The 21141-nt window shown below is 43.5% G+C and overlaps 1 protein-coding gene across 1 annotated transcript in view; it reads right to left on the bottom strand.

The window, feature by feature from the left end:
• The window catches only part of LOC141101734 (ras-related C3 botulinum toxin substrate 1-like), a 54415-nt gene extending 48340 nt beyond the window's left edge, over nucleotides 1-6075 (bottom strand). The window contains exon 1 of the mRNA XM_073591029.1: nucleotides 5693-6075. Coding sequence (XP_073447130.1) covers nucleotides 5693-5727 — 35 coding nt within the window. The 5' untranslated portion in view covers nucleotides 5728-6075. The remainder of the gene's footprint in view (nucleotides 1-5692) is intronic.
• Nucleotides 6076-21141: the final 15066 nt, after the last annotated feature.

Genomic DNA, 21141 nt, shown 5'->3' with positions numbered 1-21141 from the left:
GTGTGAGGGGTGGGAAGACCGTGGAATATGGGGGGGCGGCAGTTTGACCGCGATGCGATTGGCTTGCCTCCAGAATTACAAGATTATGTTGATTCAATAATGCATTTTTTCTTTATTATAGTGGTTTTACTCTCTGCAGTACATCTCTACATTCCCCTGATGAAGCCAATGTTTTGGCGAAACTAGTTGGGAACATAAGACTATGATCACCCCTCAACATCTTTGGTGACGGTCATTTATTTGCACTGTATTTCTGTTTTTGCTTTTGCTTTGTATATTTTTTTGTATTTCTTCATGTAAACATTTTAGATGTTTTTGATATCAATAAAATGATTTTATATAAAATATCATTCTAGTAATTTTGAATTTTGGTGGCACCGCAATAATTCCATCATCCCCTGTTTCCCCCATTTTTTGAGATCTTCGACTCGGGATGAGGTGCCGTATCTGGTAGGACACACCACCCACCATCCAATTACAGGTGTAACATGTTACCAAAAGGTGTACAGCCTTTTAATCTGTCTTGATATCAGTCACCTATCTTTTGCATTTCAGCAAAAAAATCTGGCTCTGCACATGAGCCAGTAGTAAACATGTAAAGACTGAAATGGAAAGCAGAGTAGTTGCTGACTTATGAGTGTTTTGCTGCTTCTTCTAAGACCCCTCAGTGAGCATTACCAGTGATGCCAGATAAAACCTAGCATAGGTACATGAAGTGCATTACAGATCACCCCAGTACACCAGCTTTGGAATTCCCATCAAATGATCAATGCAAATACTGAAGGTCAGGGCAGGACTTAGGGTGGCGGGGGCCCCTGGGCTTGAGTCACTTTCGGGCCCTACCTTCGATACATATGCACAGCTCTATAAAACAGAAATAGAAAAGGACAAGGTGCGCCAGACTCCGTGCAGTATTAAAGAACTTCTGTTTAATTGGACAAGACAAAACAGCCAAATGGCTACTCACAAAAGTAGATAATATATAAGTGGGGGATACTGTACTGGTATTAGTCCTGGGTCCACGATTAATAAAAGCAATAAAAAATGGATAAAATGATAATTACAGTATTTATCGGCGTATAACACGCACCCCAAGTTTAGGAGGGAATTTTAAGGAAAAAAACATTTAAATGCCCATCAATGCAGCCTTGTCAGTGTCCATCTGCAGCCTTGTCCCAGTGTCATTTGCAGACTTGTCAGTGTAGCCTTGCTCTAGTGTCATTGCTGTCTTGTCATTGCAGCCTTTCAGTTTAAAAATGGCGCCGCCGAGATACAGAGCTGGATGTCCTGTGCATCTCGGCGGCTTTCGGCTGCTCTCTGTGACTTTCGTCTGCTTTTGGCGGCTTTCGGCCGCTCTCGTCGGCTTTCGAAATGGGCCGGGCCCACCGGGCCCCCTATTGGCCGGGGCCCATGGGCTTGAGCCCAGTCAAGCCCAATGGTAAGTCCAGCCCTGCTGAAGGTGAATTCCTTAACTACTAACTAACATTTTAGACAATCTATTCAATTAGAAAATAACTGGAATAGACAGGCTCCAAATAACAAGCTGTCTTCCCATGGTCAGGGGAGGTACATTCAAACAGCCACATCTAAAGCTGACTTAAAGTAGAACTGTAGGCAAAACTTTTTCTAATATTATGGATAGAGTAATAGTATTATAGTAGTATAACCCCCATCAGATATTTTTTCGCCATCTGTGTCCTATTGCAGAGATTTCCTTTCACTTCCTGTCCCATAGCCAAACAGGTTAGTGAGAGGAAGTGAGAGGAAATCCCTGCAGGTTAAGGGAATTCCTTGGGGACCCCCAGGTTACCAGAACTAGTGTCCCCATTGGAAGACTTGCCCTCTATTACGTTTCTAGTGACAACCCAAAATTTGGGATTTTCATTAACATTCACTTTCAATGATAATGTAAACAGGGCAAATAGAGAAGGTGAATCTCCCTAATGGGGGCACAGACAGTAGTAAACCATGACAGGTGTTCTAATCCCTCTCTACTCTATCCAAAACTAAAATGAAAGTTTTGCCTTTAGGTATACTTTAATTCACCTCGAATTTTCATCAATATTTCTTCACAAGATGTTCTTATCTTGACAGAAATGTGTAGGAGATCACCTCGACCTTCTGCAAATGCTAGTTGCCTGGCCGTCTCTGGCTTTCTAAAGCCAGCCATAGATGCTTTGAATCACAAACATTGTTTTCCTTTTTTTAAAGGAATTGTCAAAAAATGCCTACTGTCATTTTTTACACTACACCTTTTTTTTGGTGAATGAGTAGGGGTACTGTGTACCCCTACTCATTCACATGAGGGGGCAGGATCTGGGGTCCCCCTTGTTAAAGGGAGCTTCTAGATTCTGATAAGTCCCCTCCTGCCAACCCCCACAACCACTGGCCAGGGTTGTGGGGAAGAGCCCCCTTTCCCCATCAACATGGGGACTAGGTGCTGTGTGCTGTCCTAAAGCACCCCCATGTTAAGGGCATGTGGCCTGGTATGGTTCAGGAAGGGGGGGGGTGCTCTCTCGTCCCCTCCTTTCCCTGACCTGCCAGGCTGCATGCTCGGATAAGGGTCTGGTATGAATTTTGGGGGGGACCCAAGCCATTTTTTTTTATTTTGGCGTGGGGTTCACTTCAAAATCCATACCAGGCCGTGTCTGGTATGCATTGGGGGGGGACCCCATGTCGTTTTTTTTTTCTTTTTATTGCCAGCAATTTTTTTTTTACATTTAGCTGTCATCGGAGAATCCCGCTGACGGCTCATCGGTTGTTAAGGACGTGGCAGCCCACCCGCTCCTTAACCTGCTATTCACAGTTGTCATAGAGGAAAAAAAAAACAAAACGCATGTAAAAACGCATACATAGCACAACACTTGCATTTTTTGGCGCAGGTCCTCTGAAGTCTATTGCATGCAATCTGCTGCGGAAAAAAAAGTCCCTGACCCTTTCCAAAAATGCAGTGGCTGAAAAACTCATAGACGTGAACGTGTACCATAGGAAACCATGTTAAATAGACTGTAGTGCATTTCTGCAAAGTGCAAAACACACAAAAATACACATAGGTGTGCACCCAGTGTCAAGGTGGGTTCAGGGAGGGGCAGGGCCAGGGTTGGGGACAAAGGTAGCCCCCGTGCAGGTAGGCTGTAGGCCCCATGATTTAATAAAGCGTTTACATTTTTTTTAAATTATAAGCACATAAAAATGACACTTCGATCAACTCGATGCAATGATATGAGGTTTGCTGTGTTGGAATGTTGCATTTTTATGCAGCACACGTGTATGGTGTGAACAGAGCACACAGTTGTGTTTAATGGCAGGTACACACGGTAAGTTTTTTTATTCAACCAGGAGGTGGTCGCTGAACTAACTATGTGACATTGATCAACCCCGCTGTGCTATCGTATTCTGACAGGGGGTCCGCCCACCCGCCAGAACACACCATGCAGTGCTTGCAGCCATTGGCTGAGAGTGCTGATCGGCTCCTGGTTTTCCAGCATGCTCATTTGACACAAGCCAGTTGTGAGATTGACTTCTGTTGGACAAGGGAAGAACCTGTACACACAGGCCAAATGTCAGCCGGATTCTATAGTACCGGCTGAAAGCAGCCTACGTTCAGCCCCTGTGTACGAAGCTTTAGGTTCCATGTCTTTAAGGCCTGTATTGATCTGTGTGTGAATGAGCTGTCAGAGAAAAACAAGCAGCACTGGTTAGGTTGGAGGCCATTCTCTCCAGAGCCATAACGTCTGAAGTTTAACTCTTTCAATGGCGTCTGATCTCTTAGCACAGAACCAAGCCTATTTTAAAGTATTGTGCAAAACGAGGCTCCCAACTTAGGGTTGCCACCTCATCCCTTTAAACCCAAACACATATGAATTACACAGGTTCTGAGGCTAATTAAGGTGGTAATTAAACTCACTTGGGGCCTTATCTGCATTAAATTAGCCTCAGAACCTGTGTAATTCATATGTGTTTGGGTTTAAAAGGATGAGGTGGCAACTCTATTCCAACTACAGAACAGGCAACTTTTAAACACAGATAATTTCAAGCTGCTCTGGATTGTGGATCTCTGCTGCATTCTGTAGAGGCCTGATAAGCGCCATCTGACAACCGAGCCGTGTACAGAGTGATTCAAGAAAGATAATCAGCTCTCATCAAGTGCTCTTTACCACTCTGATTTTTTAACATGCTGAAAATCTTTGCGACTGATCAGCAATCATTTCGTTCCTCACAATGAACAGCCTGCTTTCTGCAGGTGCACCACAACCAACGTAATCAGCGCTGTCTACAACCTCATGGTGGGATCATTTACACCAACCTGAACACTAACATGCACCTGCGATGGTGTCCATTGTATAGCAGCAGTGCAATGTGTTCTTTCAATTCATTTCACGGTTTACCTTTTTTTCCCCACATGAAAAATAGGAAATTGGGAAGAAGGCCTCCATAAGAAACCCTCATTTGGTAGACCATGTACTGTAGGTCTGGTACCTCATCCTGATCAATAATATACAAAATAATGTACCCTAACAAACTAAATATAAGGACTATAACCGTACCCAATTTTTGTAAAAAGTATCAAAAAGTATTTATTATATGATAAAAATTGCACATGTATTCATATCAACAAAACATACAAAACACACAAAAGCGTCACATAAAACATAACCAAAACCATCTAGTACTCCTTAAATACAGATACTTGGTGGATCCCCTATAGTAGAACACAGTGAGTTACTGTAATTTTGACGCAGTTTGTGTTTCGCAGGAAGTAACCCGCTTCTTCAGGAAAAGTTTCAGCAAGAGCAGTCACGGTTAATAGTCAAAAAATGTCAAAATAGAAACACATTGAATATTCCTCCTACAAATGGTTATTGTCACTCATATAATGCCACGGAACGGTCTTTGTTTTCCAAGATAGTCGTTAGTTCCAATGTAATTGGAACTAAATATCCATAGTCAAATCGTATAGTGTGCACCTAGTAATATACAGGGTGTTATATTACTGTAGGTAGGTAAAGAGGTTCCCATCATGTCGTTCCTCAGATCAGCGTGGAGTGTGATAGATTCTGAAATCTATACCTAGAATCTATCACACTCAACGGCGGTCTGATGTCACATGCCTGATGAAGGAGTCCTGTGAGGCCCTGAAACGTTGCTTCTGCTGTATCAATGTGCTTGCCGATTAAAGCTTTGAGCCCACTCTTGAGAAACATCATGTGCTGGTGACGTTTTCTTGTTCTATCTTTGGTTCCAGCTGTTGGTCGCTGCAGCACCCACTTATAAACACAGTAATTTCTTCAGGAACATGTGCTGTTCCGATAACACAAGAATTCATGCAACAGAAACCCAACACAGAGGAGATATCTGGAAAGTGTTATTTAACGTAAAACACATCAAAACATGATAGGACTATTAATGGGCAACATGGTATCTAAGATTTCAGAGCACGTCATTAATTAGCCATACCAGTGTGAGCTGTGCACACAGAGAACAATCATACATAGGATCCATACAGATCACCAGACATAATGTGGATGAGCCCCACCTGGCACAGTCTATGACCAGCCTGATGTACTGGAATAGAGGATCTCCAGCCTTCCCCCAAGAGATGAAATATGTCACCTCATTTGCTGCCAGTATCTGCCCCCTAGTGCCCCGGGTGATATATAAAGGTAGATGTGTTGGCAGAGCCTCTACTCACCCATCTCCGACCACCACACACTTGATGTTCTGCATGGATGCTCACCGTCCGGGAAATAAAGTAAAAAAAGAAAGCCCTGAAGCGGCACAGAGGAGCCCTGGACAGGCTATGAAGATGCCCCGCTGAGGCTTGACCTGGTCTGGTGACGCCGACTCCCCTTCTTCTCTAGATCTCCTTCAGGAAGTGCTGGGTCTCTTATTATCATGTCATGTTCTTGCAGAGGAGGAGGTTTGTTATGAGTGGTATGTGATGAGGAAGGGAGCGGATCCCCCCACCCCCAGTGCAGCCATGGTGACAGTAGCACAGCACTTCCTGTATCTTGTTAAGGTGTTTGATGGTCGGGCTCTGGTAGTGGCTGCATTAGGGATGAGCTCTGGCGTGTTCGCACACTCCACGTGCCGAGCCCACCAGGAAGTCGGCACGGCGCTGTGCTAATCACAGGCAGTGGGGCATTGTCCCGATGTGCGGCTGCAGGGATCAGGAAATGTCTCACTGCCCGTGATTAGCGCAGCGCCGTGTCGACTCCCTGGCGGGCTTGGCACGTGGAGTGTCCGAACACGCCGGAGCTCATCCTTAGGCTGCATTCTGAATCTTCTCTTCTCACACGTTCATTCAGGAACAGCAGGTGTAGCATTAGCATGAAGATGTGTACACAGTATTCAGGGATACATGAAATGATTATGAACACACACTCCCACACAGGTTGAACTGGATGGACTGGTGTCTTTATTCAACCTTACCAACTATGTACTGTAACTACAGTATTTATCTCCTGTTGCAACTGCACATACTCCAGATTCAGGCAAAGCAAGCCGAGTTGCTACTGCAGGGATACCAATTTTCATGGGATACAGATCTTCATGCTACAACGGGGATAAATGTGTATAATTAGCTGATAAGCCAGGAATAAAATGTATGACTGAAAGCTGAAGAGGTATGTAACTCCTTTCCCACACCGTGTTCAAAACGCACTTGGTGTGCGATCTGTGTCGGGTGTCAATATAATCCTAACGACACCCCAAACACAAATTGTAAATGCAGTGCAGTTGCACAAGATCGCATGGTACTGCATGCCCCAAGTACATGGTTTATAGTAGTAAATGCAGGTACTGATTATTACATTGGGCCTGCCTCAATTATGGCCAAGATGCACACATGCAGTCGGAGCTACTTGCCATGCACGTAAGAATACCTTTTGCGTGTGTGCCCGGGACCAGACAGGGACCACATTCATGTGAGTGTAGGACCCTGATGTTTAGGCAGGGCTGCTATCAAATTTAGTTGCCAGGCGATAGTTGCCTTGGCCAGTTGTTAGAAGATCAATTGATTTCCCCCTAATTCTGTAATTGCTGCACTTCTCTCTTCTGTCACTAGGTGGCATTATGGCTAGTGACATTGGATAGGAGAAGGGCTTAGCAAGGATAGATTATGAATGAATGGGGTATCTCAGCCAATAGGCAGGGTTCTCTTTGGTCCCTTTGCCTGCTGGGAGCACCTATTTATTTGGGTGGAGTCAGGTGTTTGGGGTTCTGTGCCACCTGGACGGCTGTCTGGGTGGACGTGTGTTATGCTGCCCCGAGCTGCTAGGCCTGAAGCCTGAGGCCTATCCCAGGGACGCCTGGCTGCTAGGCTGTCTGAGGGCCTAACCAGAAACAGGAGAAGCAGTGCAGGGTTAGGACTGAGGGCTTGTAGTCCAACCAGAAGTAGCGGTTCTGACGGCCAGGGAACTAGCTGTGGTCGGAGGTAGAGGGGAAGCTGTCGTCACTAAAGGACCATCCACCTTGTTACCGGAAACCACTGTGAGGAAGCTGAGGACAGTACCAGAGCAGACTTCTCACCACTTGGGGACTGTAAAGAAGTGGGAAAACTTCAGCAAGTGCCAAGTCAGACGCAGCGGGATAGCAGAGATGACGCTTGTGGAGCATCAGTGAGTGCCAAGCCAGGGACCCAGCAGGGAAGCGGAGGTGAAGCTTGAGGAAGATACTGAGCACTAAAGTGGAAGAGCGCAGGGGATCCAGTGGCTATTGGATCCGAAGTCTGGTGAAAGGCTGGGAGTTCATTGAGTAAAGACCCGGGACTTTGCTACATGAAAATCAAACATTATGGCGGTTCCCAACTTAGAGATGAACCGTATACTGTTTGCAGTAGTTACTACACTCTTCCCTTGCTATACAAGGGGGTGCTGATAAGTTTTGAGCCTTACCCAGAAAAAATTGAGCTAGGAAGCTGTAACTGCAACACTATTCTACATATTCCCCCAGGAAGTCAATGCACTTACGACATCTGTCCTGCAGCTTCTTAAGTCACATAGTTACATAGTTGGTGAGGTTGAAAAAAGACACAAGTCCATCCAGTCCAACCTGTGTGTGTGTGTGTAGCGGCACCCCCGAATTCAGCCACTTGGTGAATTTAGATTCTTTGATCTCTGCCTCAACTCCAAGAATGACCTCAGCCCCTCTGACATACCTGGTTAAATAAAATTACTGCAAACACATTTAAGGACACATGTAGTAAATACCGTTATCCTGGCTGTGGATTATCACCAAAAATAGACATACACCTGGAAGTGATAAACAAGTTGAATATATTAGCACGGTTTAAAGCATATGGAAACTTACAACACTGTTAAATCTTGCTACAAATAACTAATACATTAGAAAAGACAACCTTCAATATTTAGCAACTGCAGGTAAAGAAAGGGTAGTAATCTATATGCCCTTAACACTGACGCTGAGAAGGAGGAGAGAAGACTTGTAAACTTCTCAGCTCCTTCTGGGCCGCAAACACCTTTGAGAGGCAAACACACAAGGAAAAGAAAAGGGTTACACAAGTACAGTAAGCCCAGTTCTGTAATGTTGCAGATCCTGAGGTGAAGAATACTAGTGTCTTCTGCTAGCAAATGGTGGGGCCCTTGTTTAAGAGAAGGTTGCTCCATGCAAGAGAAGCTTGCATGGAGCAGTAATCCTGTAGAATGTACCGTTAGGTATAGATTTAAAAGAGCAGACTACTAGAGATGGCAGCTCCAAACAAGCATCCCGTGACACTAAAAAGGGAAATTGGTGTCTGCATGCAGTGTCAGTATGGTGTCAAGAAGGATGTTGGGTTTACATCCGCTCACCAGTCCTCTGTGCGATGACACAACAATAGCCCCAAGTGTTGGTTTAGGCTCCTGATGCTCCTAGCAATGTTGTAAGGCAGTGGATCTCTTGCTGATGGCCGATCAAAATGACTGGTAGCAAAACTCGCAAGGTGAACAGGCAATGGCCGACTGGATACCCGGATGGGTATCTTGATCCCTGAAAGGTGTGGGTCGTCTCTGCTGAGCTGAGTGGTGCTGGGCTGCTGAGTAGGGGCCCTGGACTAAATAGTAGTGGAACAGGTGGCTGTCTCTGCTCCTGGCCCCCCTTCAGGTGTCCTCACTCCTCTGTCTCCAGGCAACACTCTCCTGGCAGTCTCTGGAAAAGCTTGTCTTTCTCCCCCTCTGATGCTGCCAGAGTCTCTCAGTCTCCTCAGTCCCAGCGGTTTTCCTCACACCTGTCACCTCACCACACTCTCTCTCTCTCTCTCTCTCTCCCTCTCTCTCTCCTCAGACCGCTCTCCTTTTTTCCCTCACAGACTCTTTTTTCCCGGGCTTCAGGATATCCCTCCTCCTCTGTTGGGGCACACAGACCCTGGTATCAGTGTATGTCTCTCTCCTCACTCTGGCACCTCAGTTCCTTCCCCTCACTCACTCCTCCTCTACTCACTGTTAAGTGTCACTGTGTCCCAGCAAAGGACTTTTTGAGCCTTGGTATCTCCCTCTCTTTTAAGCAATCTCCTCTTCTCTGTCTCCTGTCAGCACTCTCTCTCTCTTATACCTCAGTACTTACCTCTCTTCTGTCCCCTCAGCACTCTCTCTCTTTTACCTCAGTACTCCCCTCTCTTCTGTCCCCACAGCACTTCCTGAAACTCCCCTTTTTCCCAGTGTTCCCTCTCTCTCTGTTTTCTGACACTGCCATAAAGCCCAACTCTATGAAGCGTATGGCTTATTGTCGTCCTATGTACAGATACTCCAGTCTCTGCTGTGGAACTATGCAGCTCCTCCAGGGTTACCTTAGGTCTCTGTGCTGCCTCTCTGTTTAATGCCCTTCTTACCCGGTCTGTGAGTTTTGGTGTGTGGCTTCCTCTTGGCAGGTTTGCTGTTGTGCCATGTTCTTTCCATTTAGTTATGATAGATTTGATGGTGCTCCTAGGGATCATCAAAGATTTGGATATTTTTTTATAACCTAACCCTGACTTGTACTTCTCAACAACATTTTCCCTTACTTGTTTAAAGGGTTCCTTGGTCTTCATGGCGGTGTTTAGTTAGTGGTGCCTCTTGCTTAGGTGTTGCAGCCTCTGGGGCCTTTCAAAAAGGTGTTTATATGTAATGACAGATGTGACACTTAGATTGCACACAGGTGGACATCATTTCACAAATTATGTAACTTCTGAAGGTAATTGGTTGCACCAGAGCTTTTTATGGGCTTAATAACAAAGGGGGTGAATACATACGCACATGCTAATTATGAGTTTTTTATTTCTGAAAAATAGTTTTATGTATATATTTTTCTAATTTTACTTCACCAACTTAGACTATTGTGTTCTGATCCATCACATATATTTCAGATTAAAAAAACATTGAACTAAAGGCTGTAATGTAACAAAATAGGTAAAAAGCCAAGGGTGTGAATACTTTTGCAAGGCACTGTATATGTTAATAGTATGTATACCCCTGTATGTTGTGGTTTTTTTTTTTTTTTTTTAATTGTTTATTTATAAAATTTTTCAAACATTATACACTGAAATACAAATAGAAAGCATTTCAACTTTTGATAGTACAGAGCATTGTATGTTGTGGTTGTTAAGGTACACATCTAATAGTTTTTTTAAATTATCGATGCTCGCTGCTGATACCACTGCTTGTGAAAGAGAATTCCACATCAAACTGATGGCCCTCCAGCTGTTGTGAAACTACAAGGCCCATCATCCCTCTGCAAGTCATACTTGTAACTGTCAGCCTTGCAATACCTCATGGGACTTGTAGTTTCGCAACAGCTGGAGGGCCACCAGTTTGAGACCCCTGCTCTACGCGGTTTAAGGTTAAACCACTTCTCTTCTAAATTTAATGAATGGCTGCGTGTCTTTTTAAATTCCCTTAAATTAAAAGTTTTTTCCCTATGCTAGGGTCATCAGTACGGTATTTGTACATTGATATCAAATCCCCTCTCAAGCGTCTCCTCTCCAGAGAGAATAAGTTCAATGATTGTAGTCTTTCTCCATAGCTGAGATCCTCCAGTCCCTTAATTAGCTTTATTGCCCTTCTCTGGATTCCTGAGGACTGGTGCCCAGAACTGGACTGCATACTACAGGTGCGGCTGGACCAGAGTCTTGTAGAATGTGAGAATTATCGTTTTAACTCTGGAGTGAATCCCCCTTTTAATGCATGCCAATATTCTGTTGGCTTTGCTTGCAGCAGCTTGGCATTGCATGCCATTGCTGAGCCTGTCATCTACTAGGACCCCCAGGTCTTTTTCCATCCTAGATACCCCCAGAGGTTCTCCCACTAGTAAATTGCATTCATATTTTTGGCACCCAAATGCATTACTTTACATTTTTCAACATTAAACCTCATTTGCCATGTAGCTGCCCACCCCATAAATTTGTTTAGATCTTGTTTAGATCTTTTTGCAAGGTTTCCACATCCTACGTAGAAGTTATTGCCCTGCTTAGCTTTGTATCGCCCACAAATACTGAGATTGAGGTGTTTATCCCATTCTCCAGATCGTTTATGAATAGATTAAACAGGATTGGTCCAAAATCCCCCGGTTTGCGGTGACCCCTATCAGTACCACTCCTGTGTCATCAGGATTGAGAGCCATAAGTAAAGTATGACGCCTAGAATCAGATCACTAAAATATATTGGCTTGGTACCTGGCCAATAGGGATAAGCTAGCTTTACCCCCCAGGGGGTCCCCCTTCTCCCAGTTGGTCTTACTGAATAGTCCACACGGGTCCATTAAAACTATGTTTTTTGGGTTTTTTTCGGCTAGAAGGTTTCCTCTACCGTCCCAGTTGAACTGCAGGATACAACTGGGTGGAGTCTTTAGACCACAGCTTCTTGTTTTACTAACACGTTGTAATGGAACCTTGACTGCTACCACATTAATGTACATGGACTTGTTTGAGCTATTATTAACCACTTAAGGACTAGCCTCGTTTTGGATTTTAGGTGTTTACATGTTTAAAACAGTTTTTTTTGCTAGAAAATTACTTAGAACCCCCAAACATTATATATTGTTTTTTTTCTAACACCCTAGAGAATAAAATGGCGGTCATTGAAATACTTTTTGCACCGTATTTGCGCAGCGGTCTTATAAGCGCACTTTTTTTGGAAAAAAATTCACTTTTTTGAATAAAAAAATAAGACAACAGTAAAGTTAGCCCAATTTTTTTTATATTGTGAAATATAATGTTATGCCAAGTAAATTCATACCCAACATGTCACGCTTCAAAATTGCGCCCGCTCGTGGAATGGCGTCAAACTTTTACCCTTAAAAATATCCATAGGCGACGTTTAAAAAAATCTACAGGTTGCATGTTTTGCGCTACAGAGGAGGTCTAGGACTAGAATTATTGCTCTCGCTCTACCAGTCGCGGCGATACCTCACATGTGTGGTTTGACCACCGTTTTCATATGCGGGCGCTACTCACGTATGCGTTTGCTTCTGTGCGCGAGCTCATCGGGACAGGGCGCTTTAAAAAATTTTTTTTATTTTCTTATTAATTTTACTTTATTATATTTATTTTTGCACTTTTTAAAAAAAAATAAAAATTTGGATCACTTTTATTCCTATTACAAGGGATGTAAACATCCCTTGTAATAGAAAAAAGCATGACAGGTCCTCTTAAATATGAGATCTGGGGTAAAAAAGTCCTCAGATCTCATATTTGGACTAAAATGCAAAAAAAAAAAAGTCGTTTGAAAAAATGAAAAAAAAAAAGCCTTTAAGACATATGGGCGGAGCTGACGTCATGACGTCGCTTCCGCCCTCCTATGGTATGGAGACGAGTGGTGGCCATCTTAGCCTCACTCGTCTCCTTACCTCAGCAGTGACAGGTCCCGATCTCCTCCGCCGCTACCGACGGCTTCGGTAAGCTTCGGTAAGCGGCGGAGGGCGCGGTAGAGCGGCGGGAGGGGGGTGGCACCTCTCCCGCCGCTGATAACGGTAATCTCACGGCGAACCCGCCGCAGAGACTACCATTATCGTACACAGAACCGGCTCCTGTAAAGATGGATACCTCGGTTGTGGCAGCAGCTGCTGCCGTTACCGAGATATCCAGCTTCAAAGTGCCGACGTATATGTACAGGAGACGGTCGGTAAGTGGTTAATGACTATTAATAGATATAGTCGATTGTCATGTTTTATTCCTCGCCTCTCCATGACCACTGGGCACTTAAACCCCCTTAATAACCAGACCAATTTTCAGCTTTCAGTGCTCTCACATTTTGAATGACAATTACTCAGTCATGCAACACTGTACCTATATGAAATTTTTGTCCTTTTTTTCACACAAATAGACCTTTCTTTTGGTGGTATTTAATCACCGCTGGGTTCTTTTTTTTTTTTTTTTTGCGCTATAAAAGGAAAAAGACAGAAAATTCTGTAAAAAAATGCATTTTTCTTCGTTTCTGTTATAAAATTTTGTGAATTAGTAATTTTTCTTCATATATTTTGGCCAAAATTTATACCGCTACATATCTTTGGTAAAAATTTCCCAAATCGGTGTATATTATTTGGTCTTTGTGAAAGTTATAGAGTCCAAAAGCTATGGTGCCTAATTTCTTGAGACCCTAACATGCCGGAAAAGTACAAATACCCCCCCAAATGACCCCTTTTTGGAAAGAAGACATTCCAAGTTATTTAGAAAGATACATGATGAGTTTTTTGAAGTTGTAATTTTTTCCCACAATTCTTTGCAATATCAAGATTTTTTTTTTTTTTTTTCACAAAATTGTCATATTAGCAGGTTATTTCTCACACACAGCATATGCATACCATAAATTACACCCCAAAACACATTCTGCTATTACTCCCGAGTATGGTGATACCACATGTGTGAGACTTTTACACAGCGTGGCCACATACAGAGGCCCAACATGCACAGAGCACCTTCAGGCATTCTGGAGCACCCAGGCCAATTCTGACATTTCTCTCCTACATGTAAAAATCATCATTTGCTAGAAAATTACATAGAACCCCAAACCATTATATATGTTTTTTTAGCAAAGACCCTAGAGAATACATTGGCGGTCGTTGCAACTTTTTATCTCGCCCGGTATTTGCGCAGCAATATTTCGATCGCGTTTTTTAAAAAACAAAAAACAGTTTTGTGCTTTAAAAAAAACAAAACAGTAAAGTTAGCCCAATGTTTTTGCATAATATGAAAGATGAAGTTATGCCGAGTAAATAGATACCTAACATGTCACCCTTCAAAATTGCACACGCTCATGGAATGGCGCCAAACTTCGCTACTTAAAATCCCCATAGGCGACGCTTTAAAATTTTTTACTGGTTACATGTTTTGAGTTACAGTGGAGGTCTAGGTCCAAACTTATTGCTCTCGCTCTACCGATTGCAGCGATACTTCAGATGTGTGGTTTGAACACTGTTTTCATATGTGGGCGGACTTACGTATGCGTTCGCTTCTGCATGCAAGAACACGGGGACAGGGGTGCTTTACTTTTTTTTTTTTTTTTTATTGTTCATTTTACTTTATTCATTTTAGTTTGATGCTTTTTTCCAAAAAATACATTTTTTGATCACTTTTATCCCTATTACAAGGAATGTAAACATCTCTTGTAATAGGAATATGGCATGACAGGTCCTCTTTACAGTGAGATATGGGGTCAATAAGACCCCACATCTCACCTCTAGGCTGGGAAGCCTGAAATAAAAAAAACCCAAAAAACGATCCTGGCTTCGATCATAGCGGTGAGTCGGTAAAAGCACCTGAGGGTGGCGGGAAGGGGGGGGGGACGTCCCCTCTCGCCTCCCGTAAGAACGATCAAGCAGTGGAACAGCCACTATGATCATTCTTATAGTGTAGGGAATCGCCGACTGAAAAAGCTGATATCTGAATGATGTCTGTAGCTGCAGGCATCATTCAGATATCCCCGCACAAAGTCAAGGACGTCGTATGACGGCCAGCGGGCGGGAAGTGGTTAAAACACATTTTTTTAACACAAAGTTGTCCATTTGTACAATATTTCTAACACATAGCATGTACATACCAAAAATGACACCACAAAATAGATTCTCCTACTCCTCCTGAGTACGGCGATACCACATGTGTGAGACTTCCACAGCCTGGCCACATACAGAGGCCGAGTACAGCCGAGTATGGCTGAGCATGGCTGCGCATGGCTGGGTATGGCTGAGTATGGCAGGGTATTGCAGGGTATGGCTGGATATGGCAGAGTATGGCTGGGTATCACCGAGTATTGCAGAGTATGGCTGGGTATTGTAGAGTATGGCTGGGTATCACTGAGTATTGCAGAGTTTGGCTGGGTATGGCAGAGTATGACTGGGTATCACTGAGTATTGCAGAGTATGGCTGGGTTTTGCAGAGCATGACTGGGTATTGCAGAGTATGGCAGAGTATGGCAGGGTATTGCAGGGTATGGCAGAGTATGGCAGGGTATTGCAGGGTATGGCAGAGTATGGCTGGGTATTGCAGAGTATGGCAAGGTATGGCAGGGTATGGCAGGGTATTGCAGAGTATGGCAGGGTATTGCAGAGTATGGCACGGTATTGCAGAGTATGGCAGGGTGTTGCAGAGTATTTCAGAGTATGGCACGGTATTGCAGGGTATGGCAGAGTATTGCAGGGTATTGCAGAGTATTGCAGAGTATTTCGTGGTATTGCAGTGTATTGCAGAGTATTGCGGGGTATTGCAGGGTATTGCGGGCTATTGCAGGGTATTGCAGAGTATTGCGGGGTATTGCAGAGTATTGCGGGGTATTGCAGAGTATTGCAGGGTATTGCAGAGTATTGCGGGGTATTGCAGAGTATTGCAGAGTATGGCAGGGTATTACAGGGTATTACAGAGTATTGCAGAGTATTGCAGGGTATTGCAGAGTATTGTGGGGTATTGCAGAGTAGTGCAGGGTATTACAGAGTATGGAGGGATGGCTGAGCATGGATGGATGGATGGCTGGATGTGACTGCATTTGTCACAGAGCAGCGCTGCGGGCACTACACATCCAGCCCACAGCACTGCTGCCATCTGATCTCTCCCCCTCTGTACCGATCGGTACACAGAGGGGGAGGGAGGAACCGGCCATTACATGACGCCGGTTTGTTTACCACATTTGACGGAGCGATCACATGGTAAACGGCCGTGACCCGGCGGTCACGGATGTTCTCGGGTGCACGCCCCAGAGAGTGGGATTCTGGGAGGATGTCATAGTACGCCCTCCCAGAGTTAAGCAACCGCCCTGTAGCCGTCATTTGGCCATGGGCCGGTTGCTAAATGGTTAAATAAGGAATTAAAAAAAAAAAACAGGAATGGTCCCAGGACAGAACCTTGGGGGATCCCACTTTCCACACCAGACTATTCCGAGTACTCCCCATTTATCACCACCCTTTGGACTCACCCATGTAGCCAGTTTTCAATCCAGGTACTCACTCTATGGTCCATGCCTTCATACCTTAGTTTGTACAGTAAACATTTGTGGGGAACTGTATCGAATGCCTTTGCAAAATCCAGATACACCACATCCACAGCCCTTCCTTTATCTAGGTGGCAGCTCACTTCTTCATAGAAAGGTAATAGTAAGGATGAGCCAAACAACCCCGGTTCGGTTCGCACCAGAACTTGCGAGCAGGCAAAAAATTCAAAAGAATCAAAAGTTCTCATTTTAAAGGCTTGTATGCAAGTTATTGCCATAAAAAGTGTTTGGGGACCCGGGTCAATGCAAAAAAAAGTTTTAAAAACGGCAGTTTTTTTGGGAGCAGTGATTTTAACAATGCTTAAAGTGAAACAATAACAATGAAATATTCCTTTAAATATCATGCCTGGGGGGGTGTCTATGGTTTGCCTGTAAAGTGGCGCAGTTTTCCCATACTTAGAATAGTACCACAGCAAAATTACATTTCTAAGGAAAAAAAGTCATTTAAAACTGCTTGCGGCTGTAATAAATTGTCGGGTCTCGGCAATATAGGTAAAACTCATTGAAAAAAACGGCATGGGTTCCCCCCCAGTCCATTACCAGGCCCTTTGGGTCTGGTATGAATATTAGGGGAACCCCGAACCAAAGTTTAAAAAAAAATTACGTGGGGGTCCCCCCAAAATCCACATCAGGCTCTTCAGGTCTGGTATGTATATTAAGGGGAACTCTGCGCCAAATTAAAAAAAATGGCGTAGGGGTCCCCCCAAAATCCATACCAGACCCTTATCTGAGCACACAACCTGGCAGGCCGCAGGAAAAGAAGGGGGGACGAGAGAGCACTCCCCTCCTGAACCGTACCAGGCCACATGCCCTCAACATGGGGGGTGCTTGGGGGACAAGGGCCTCATCCTCACAACCCTTGCCCGGTGGTTGAATGAATGAATAAATGAGTGACTTGTATAGCGCTACCTATCGGAATCTGGAAGCCACCTTTAACAAGGGGAGTTTTTTATTTTGGCACAGGGTTCCCTTTAAAATCCATACCAGACCTGAAGGGTCTGGTATGGATTTTAGGGGGACCCCTACGCCATTTTTTGTTAAATTTGGCGCAGGGTTCCCCTTAATATCCATGCCAGATCTGAAGGGCCTGGTATGGATTTTGGGGGGACCCCCACACAATTTTTTTTTTTAATTTTGGTTCGGGGTTCCCTTTAATATTCATATCAGACCCAAAGGGCCTGGTAATGGACTGGGGGGGGAACCCATGCCATTTTTTTCAATGAGTTTTATCTATATTACCGAGACCCGACAATTCATTACGTTCGACTCGAACATCTGGCTCATCACTAGTTAATAGAATGTTCTGGCAAGAACGATACTTCATGAATCCATGCTGATTACTGCTAATGATACCGTTTTCATTTCTGAAATCTTGTATATAGTCCCCGGTGACATATTTATGTTAAGTTTTTCAAGTCTATTTCTAATTCTGTCCTCTGTTAGCCATGAGGGTGCTTCCTGTGACGTATTATGAAGATTAACATTAGCGTCTTTGTTACTGTATCCCCCCGTTTCCCTTGTGAAGACTGAGGAGAAGAATATATTCAAAACCTTTGCCATCTCTCTGTCTTTTGTAACTAAATTCCCTTCATCATCCCTTATGGGGCCAATATGTTCTGGCCTCCCTTTCTTACTATTTATATACTTAAAGAATTTCTTGGGATTTTTTTTACTCTCTTCTGCTATGTGCCTTTCGTGTTCTATCTTAGCCGCCCTAATTGGACCCTTACATTTCTTATTGCATTCTTTGTAATGTTGGAATGCTGACAATGACCCTTTAGCCTTGTATTTTTTGAAGGCCTTTTCCTTTGCTTTTATATGCATTTTTACATTGGAGTTGAGCCACCCAGGATTTTTATTAGCTCTTTTAAATTTATTTCCCATTGGAATGCACTGAACAACACTGAGAGAGGACATCTAAATGTGAGTTGCACCAACACTACACTGACAGAGTACACATAGACACACTCCCCCCCCGATCACCCCCCAATCCCCCCCCCAGTTAACCTCTTCACTCCCTGTCACAGTGTCACCAGGTGCAGTTTTCATATTTCTCTGTACTGGTGTCATTTGTGACACTAATCAGCATTAGAGTACTTAGTAGTAGGCCCAGATAGGTCTTGGGACCCCCCTAAACTCCCCTAATAAAGGTTTAACCACTTAATCATCCCCCAGTTAACCCTTTCACCCCCTGTCACCAGTGTCACTAATATAGTATAGTGTACTATAGTGTACAGATGTCTTTTCTGATCGCTGTATTTAGTGTCACGGATGACGCTAGTTAGCCAGTTAGCTAGTTACTGTCACCGTCAGGTTTTTATAGCGTCAGAGTACCCGCCATGTATTGTTGAATAAAGGTTTAACCCCCTGATCGCCCGGCAGGTGACATCAGTTATGTTTTAGCATCAGTTAGGGTCTGCGTCAGCCCCAGGCAGCGTCAAATTAGTAATTAAGATAGAAAAGCAAGCGGCGCTTAGGATAAAAATAAAGATAAAAATAAAAGTGAAGGTTGCTGCCTCCCCTAGTAGGGTTCCCCTAGGGGAGCTCTAGATAATGCCAAAGAAACAAGTAGTTGGGGTTAAGTGGCGCTACCTGATAGCTGAGGGCACAGAGTGTATGGGAGGGGGCGAGGGGCTGTACCCTAGGTGTGCGATGGACTGTACCCAAGGTGTGCGGTTAGCACGTGAACTCAGCTCCTAATATCCCAGCCTAAAAACTTCAACCCAGTGGTTCATATGGGGATACTTCTTACAGATATATATATATATATATATATATATATAGGTGTGTAGGTGTAAAGGGCATACGTCCTTAGAAACCGTGTAGATGAACTGCTATGCAGAGTGATCCCTAAAAGAGGTAACCACAGGATCTGGCCTAGACGTACCTGATATATATGTATGTACAGATCCATACAGTACCAACTTAAATAAAAAAGCTGTATAGCATATGCATCCTACCAATAGCAGTGAAATGCTATGCAAGTGTGCATATAAAGTGTGTATATACAGTCAAACAAATCTATGAATAAATATACAATAGTGTTGCATCCAGCATACCAAAAATAACGTAATAAATAATAAATAATATGTTGCAAAGTGAGAGACATCCAAAAAACATGGATTGGAAAAGTGGTAAAATCCCCAAAAAACCTAAACTCAAAGATTAAAGATATAGCAAAGTTCCAAAAATCAAAACACCACCAAAGAAGGCGTATATACGTCTATATATGTGAGTGAAAGTAAATAGAAGTCCACATATAGGTATTTATCAAGTTGTGCACATGGATATAGCAGAGACCATCACAGGTGACTTGAGTGCTTGCAGTATCTCCAGGTGACTTATGTGCTCCCCCTCAAGGGTCCCTACTCACCGGATCCTATCAACCCCCGCAGGGATAATACGCATGTAGTTGCACTCTGTTTCGCCGGTTCACCAAGGTGTCTGCTATGTAGGTCCCAAAGGCATCACTTTGACTCCAGATAAGATGGGTGTGACCATTGGTACATTCCTATGTATCGTGGAGAAATGTGGTTCGTATATTTTTAAAATATATATATATATATATACATATATAAATAGATATAGAGGGATTCCATATATGTCTGTCGGTTGTACATGCATCCGAGTGTGTAAAGATGTTGCAGCATGCATGCATCAATTCAAGAACAGGAGGCAGTTGCTTCAGTGTGGGTTCTGCATGCCTCTTATCAGAGAGTTGCCTTGTGCTGTCCAAAGGATTGTAGCTGTCTCCAACTGTGTGAGATGTTGCAGCCTGCAACACCGGATCCTATCACCCCTGCAGGGGTGATAGGATCCGGTGTTGCAGGCTGCAACATCTTTACACACTCGGATGCAGGTACAACTGACAGACATACATGGAATCCCTCTATATGTATTTATATATGTATATATATATATATATTGTATTGTCAGTGGATCCGCGCTACAGGATATATTTGCAACTGCAGCCCCCCTATGTAAGCAGGGGACACCAACGTGTACCCTCAAAAAGATAGATATAAAAAATATAGGGAGTGGCGCTGTGCATAAGGGAATTGTTGGCATATAATGATTATCTAATACTGATGATAGATGTGTCTATGTGACATACTATAGGAAGCGGCAATAAACGGTAAAGTTTTAGATCCAACGGTATATATCCCACATAAGAATAGGTAGGTGCTAATTAATAAAATAAGAGAAGTATTGATACAAATAAGTGTTTGGTGCAGCCGTAATCCCATAAGCAAAATTAAGCACTAGTGATCTCTAGTAGTGTGATGTAATGTGAGTAATAAGTGCAAAAATGTCAGGTGCAGTCCAATTGGCAGTGTTCCAGCACCTGCTGAATAATGGAGGTGAACTACAAGTGATGTATAAGGTAGAGGGTATCCACAACCCTCTATGGTGCAGTGCTGAAAAAGCAAAGATGTGTGTGAAAATTATATATATAAGGTATACATAGTAGTGAAATTCAATAAAAAATAAAAAATATATAGGAGTGAAATTTAATAAAAATATGTAAATAAAAACTAGTAGTTAATAAATTATGAATGTGTCTCTAATAAACTGGTTGTGACACAGTTAATAACAGCAATAAATCTCATGTGAAATAACAAAAATTCATATAATGTCTTCCACCCGACTTCTTCCAGATTTTTCAAAAAACACTCTCCCCCTGATGTGATTCCAC

The sequence above is a fragment of the Aquarana catesbeiana genome, linkage group LG06, assembly GCF_042186555.1.
Source record: "Aquarana catesbeiana isolate 2022-GZ linkage group LG06, ASM4218655v1, whole genome shotgun sequence".
In the NCBI taxonomy this organism is placed as follows: domain Eukaryota; kingdom Metazoa; phylum Chordata; class Amphibia; order Anura; family Ranidae; genus Aquarana; species Aquarana catesbeiana.
This window is presented reverse-complemented; position numbering and strand designations above follow the sequence as displayed.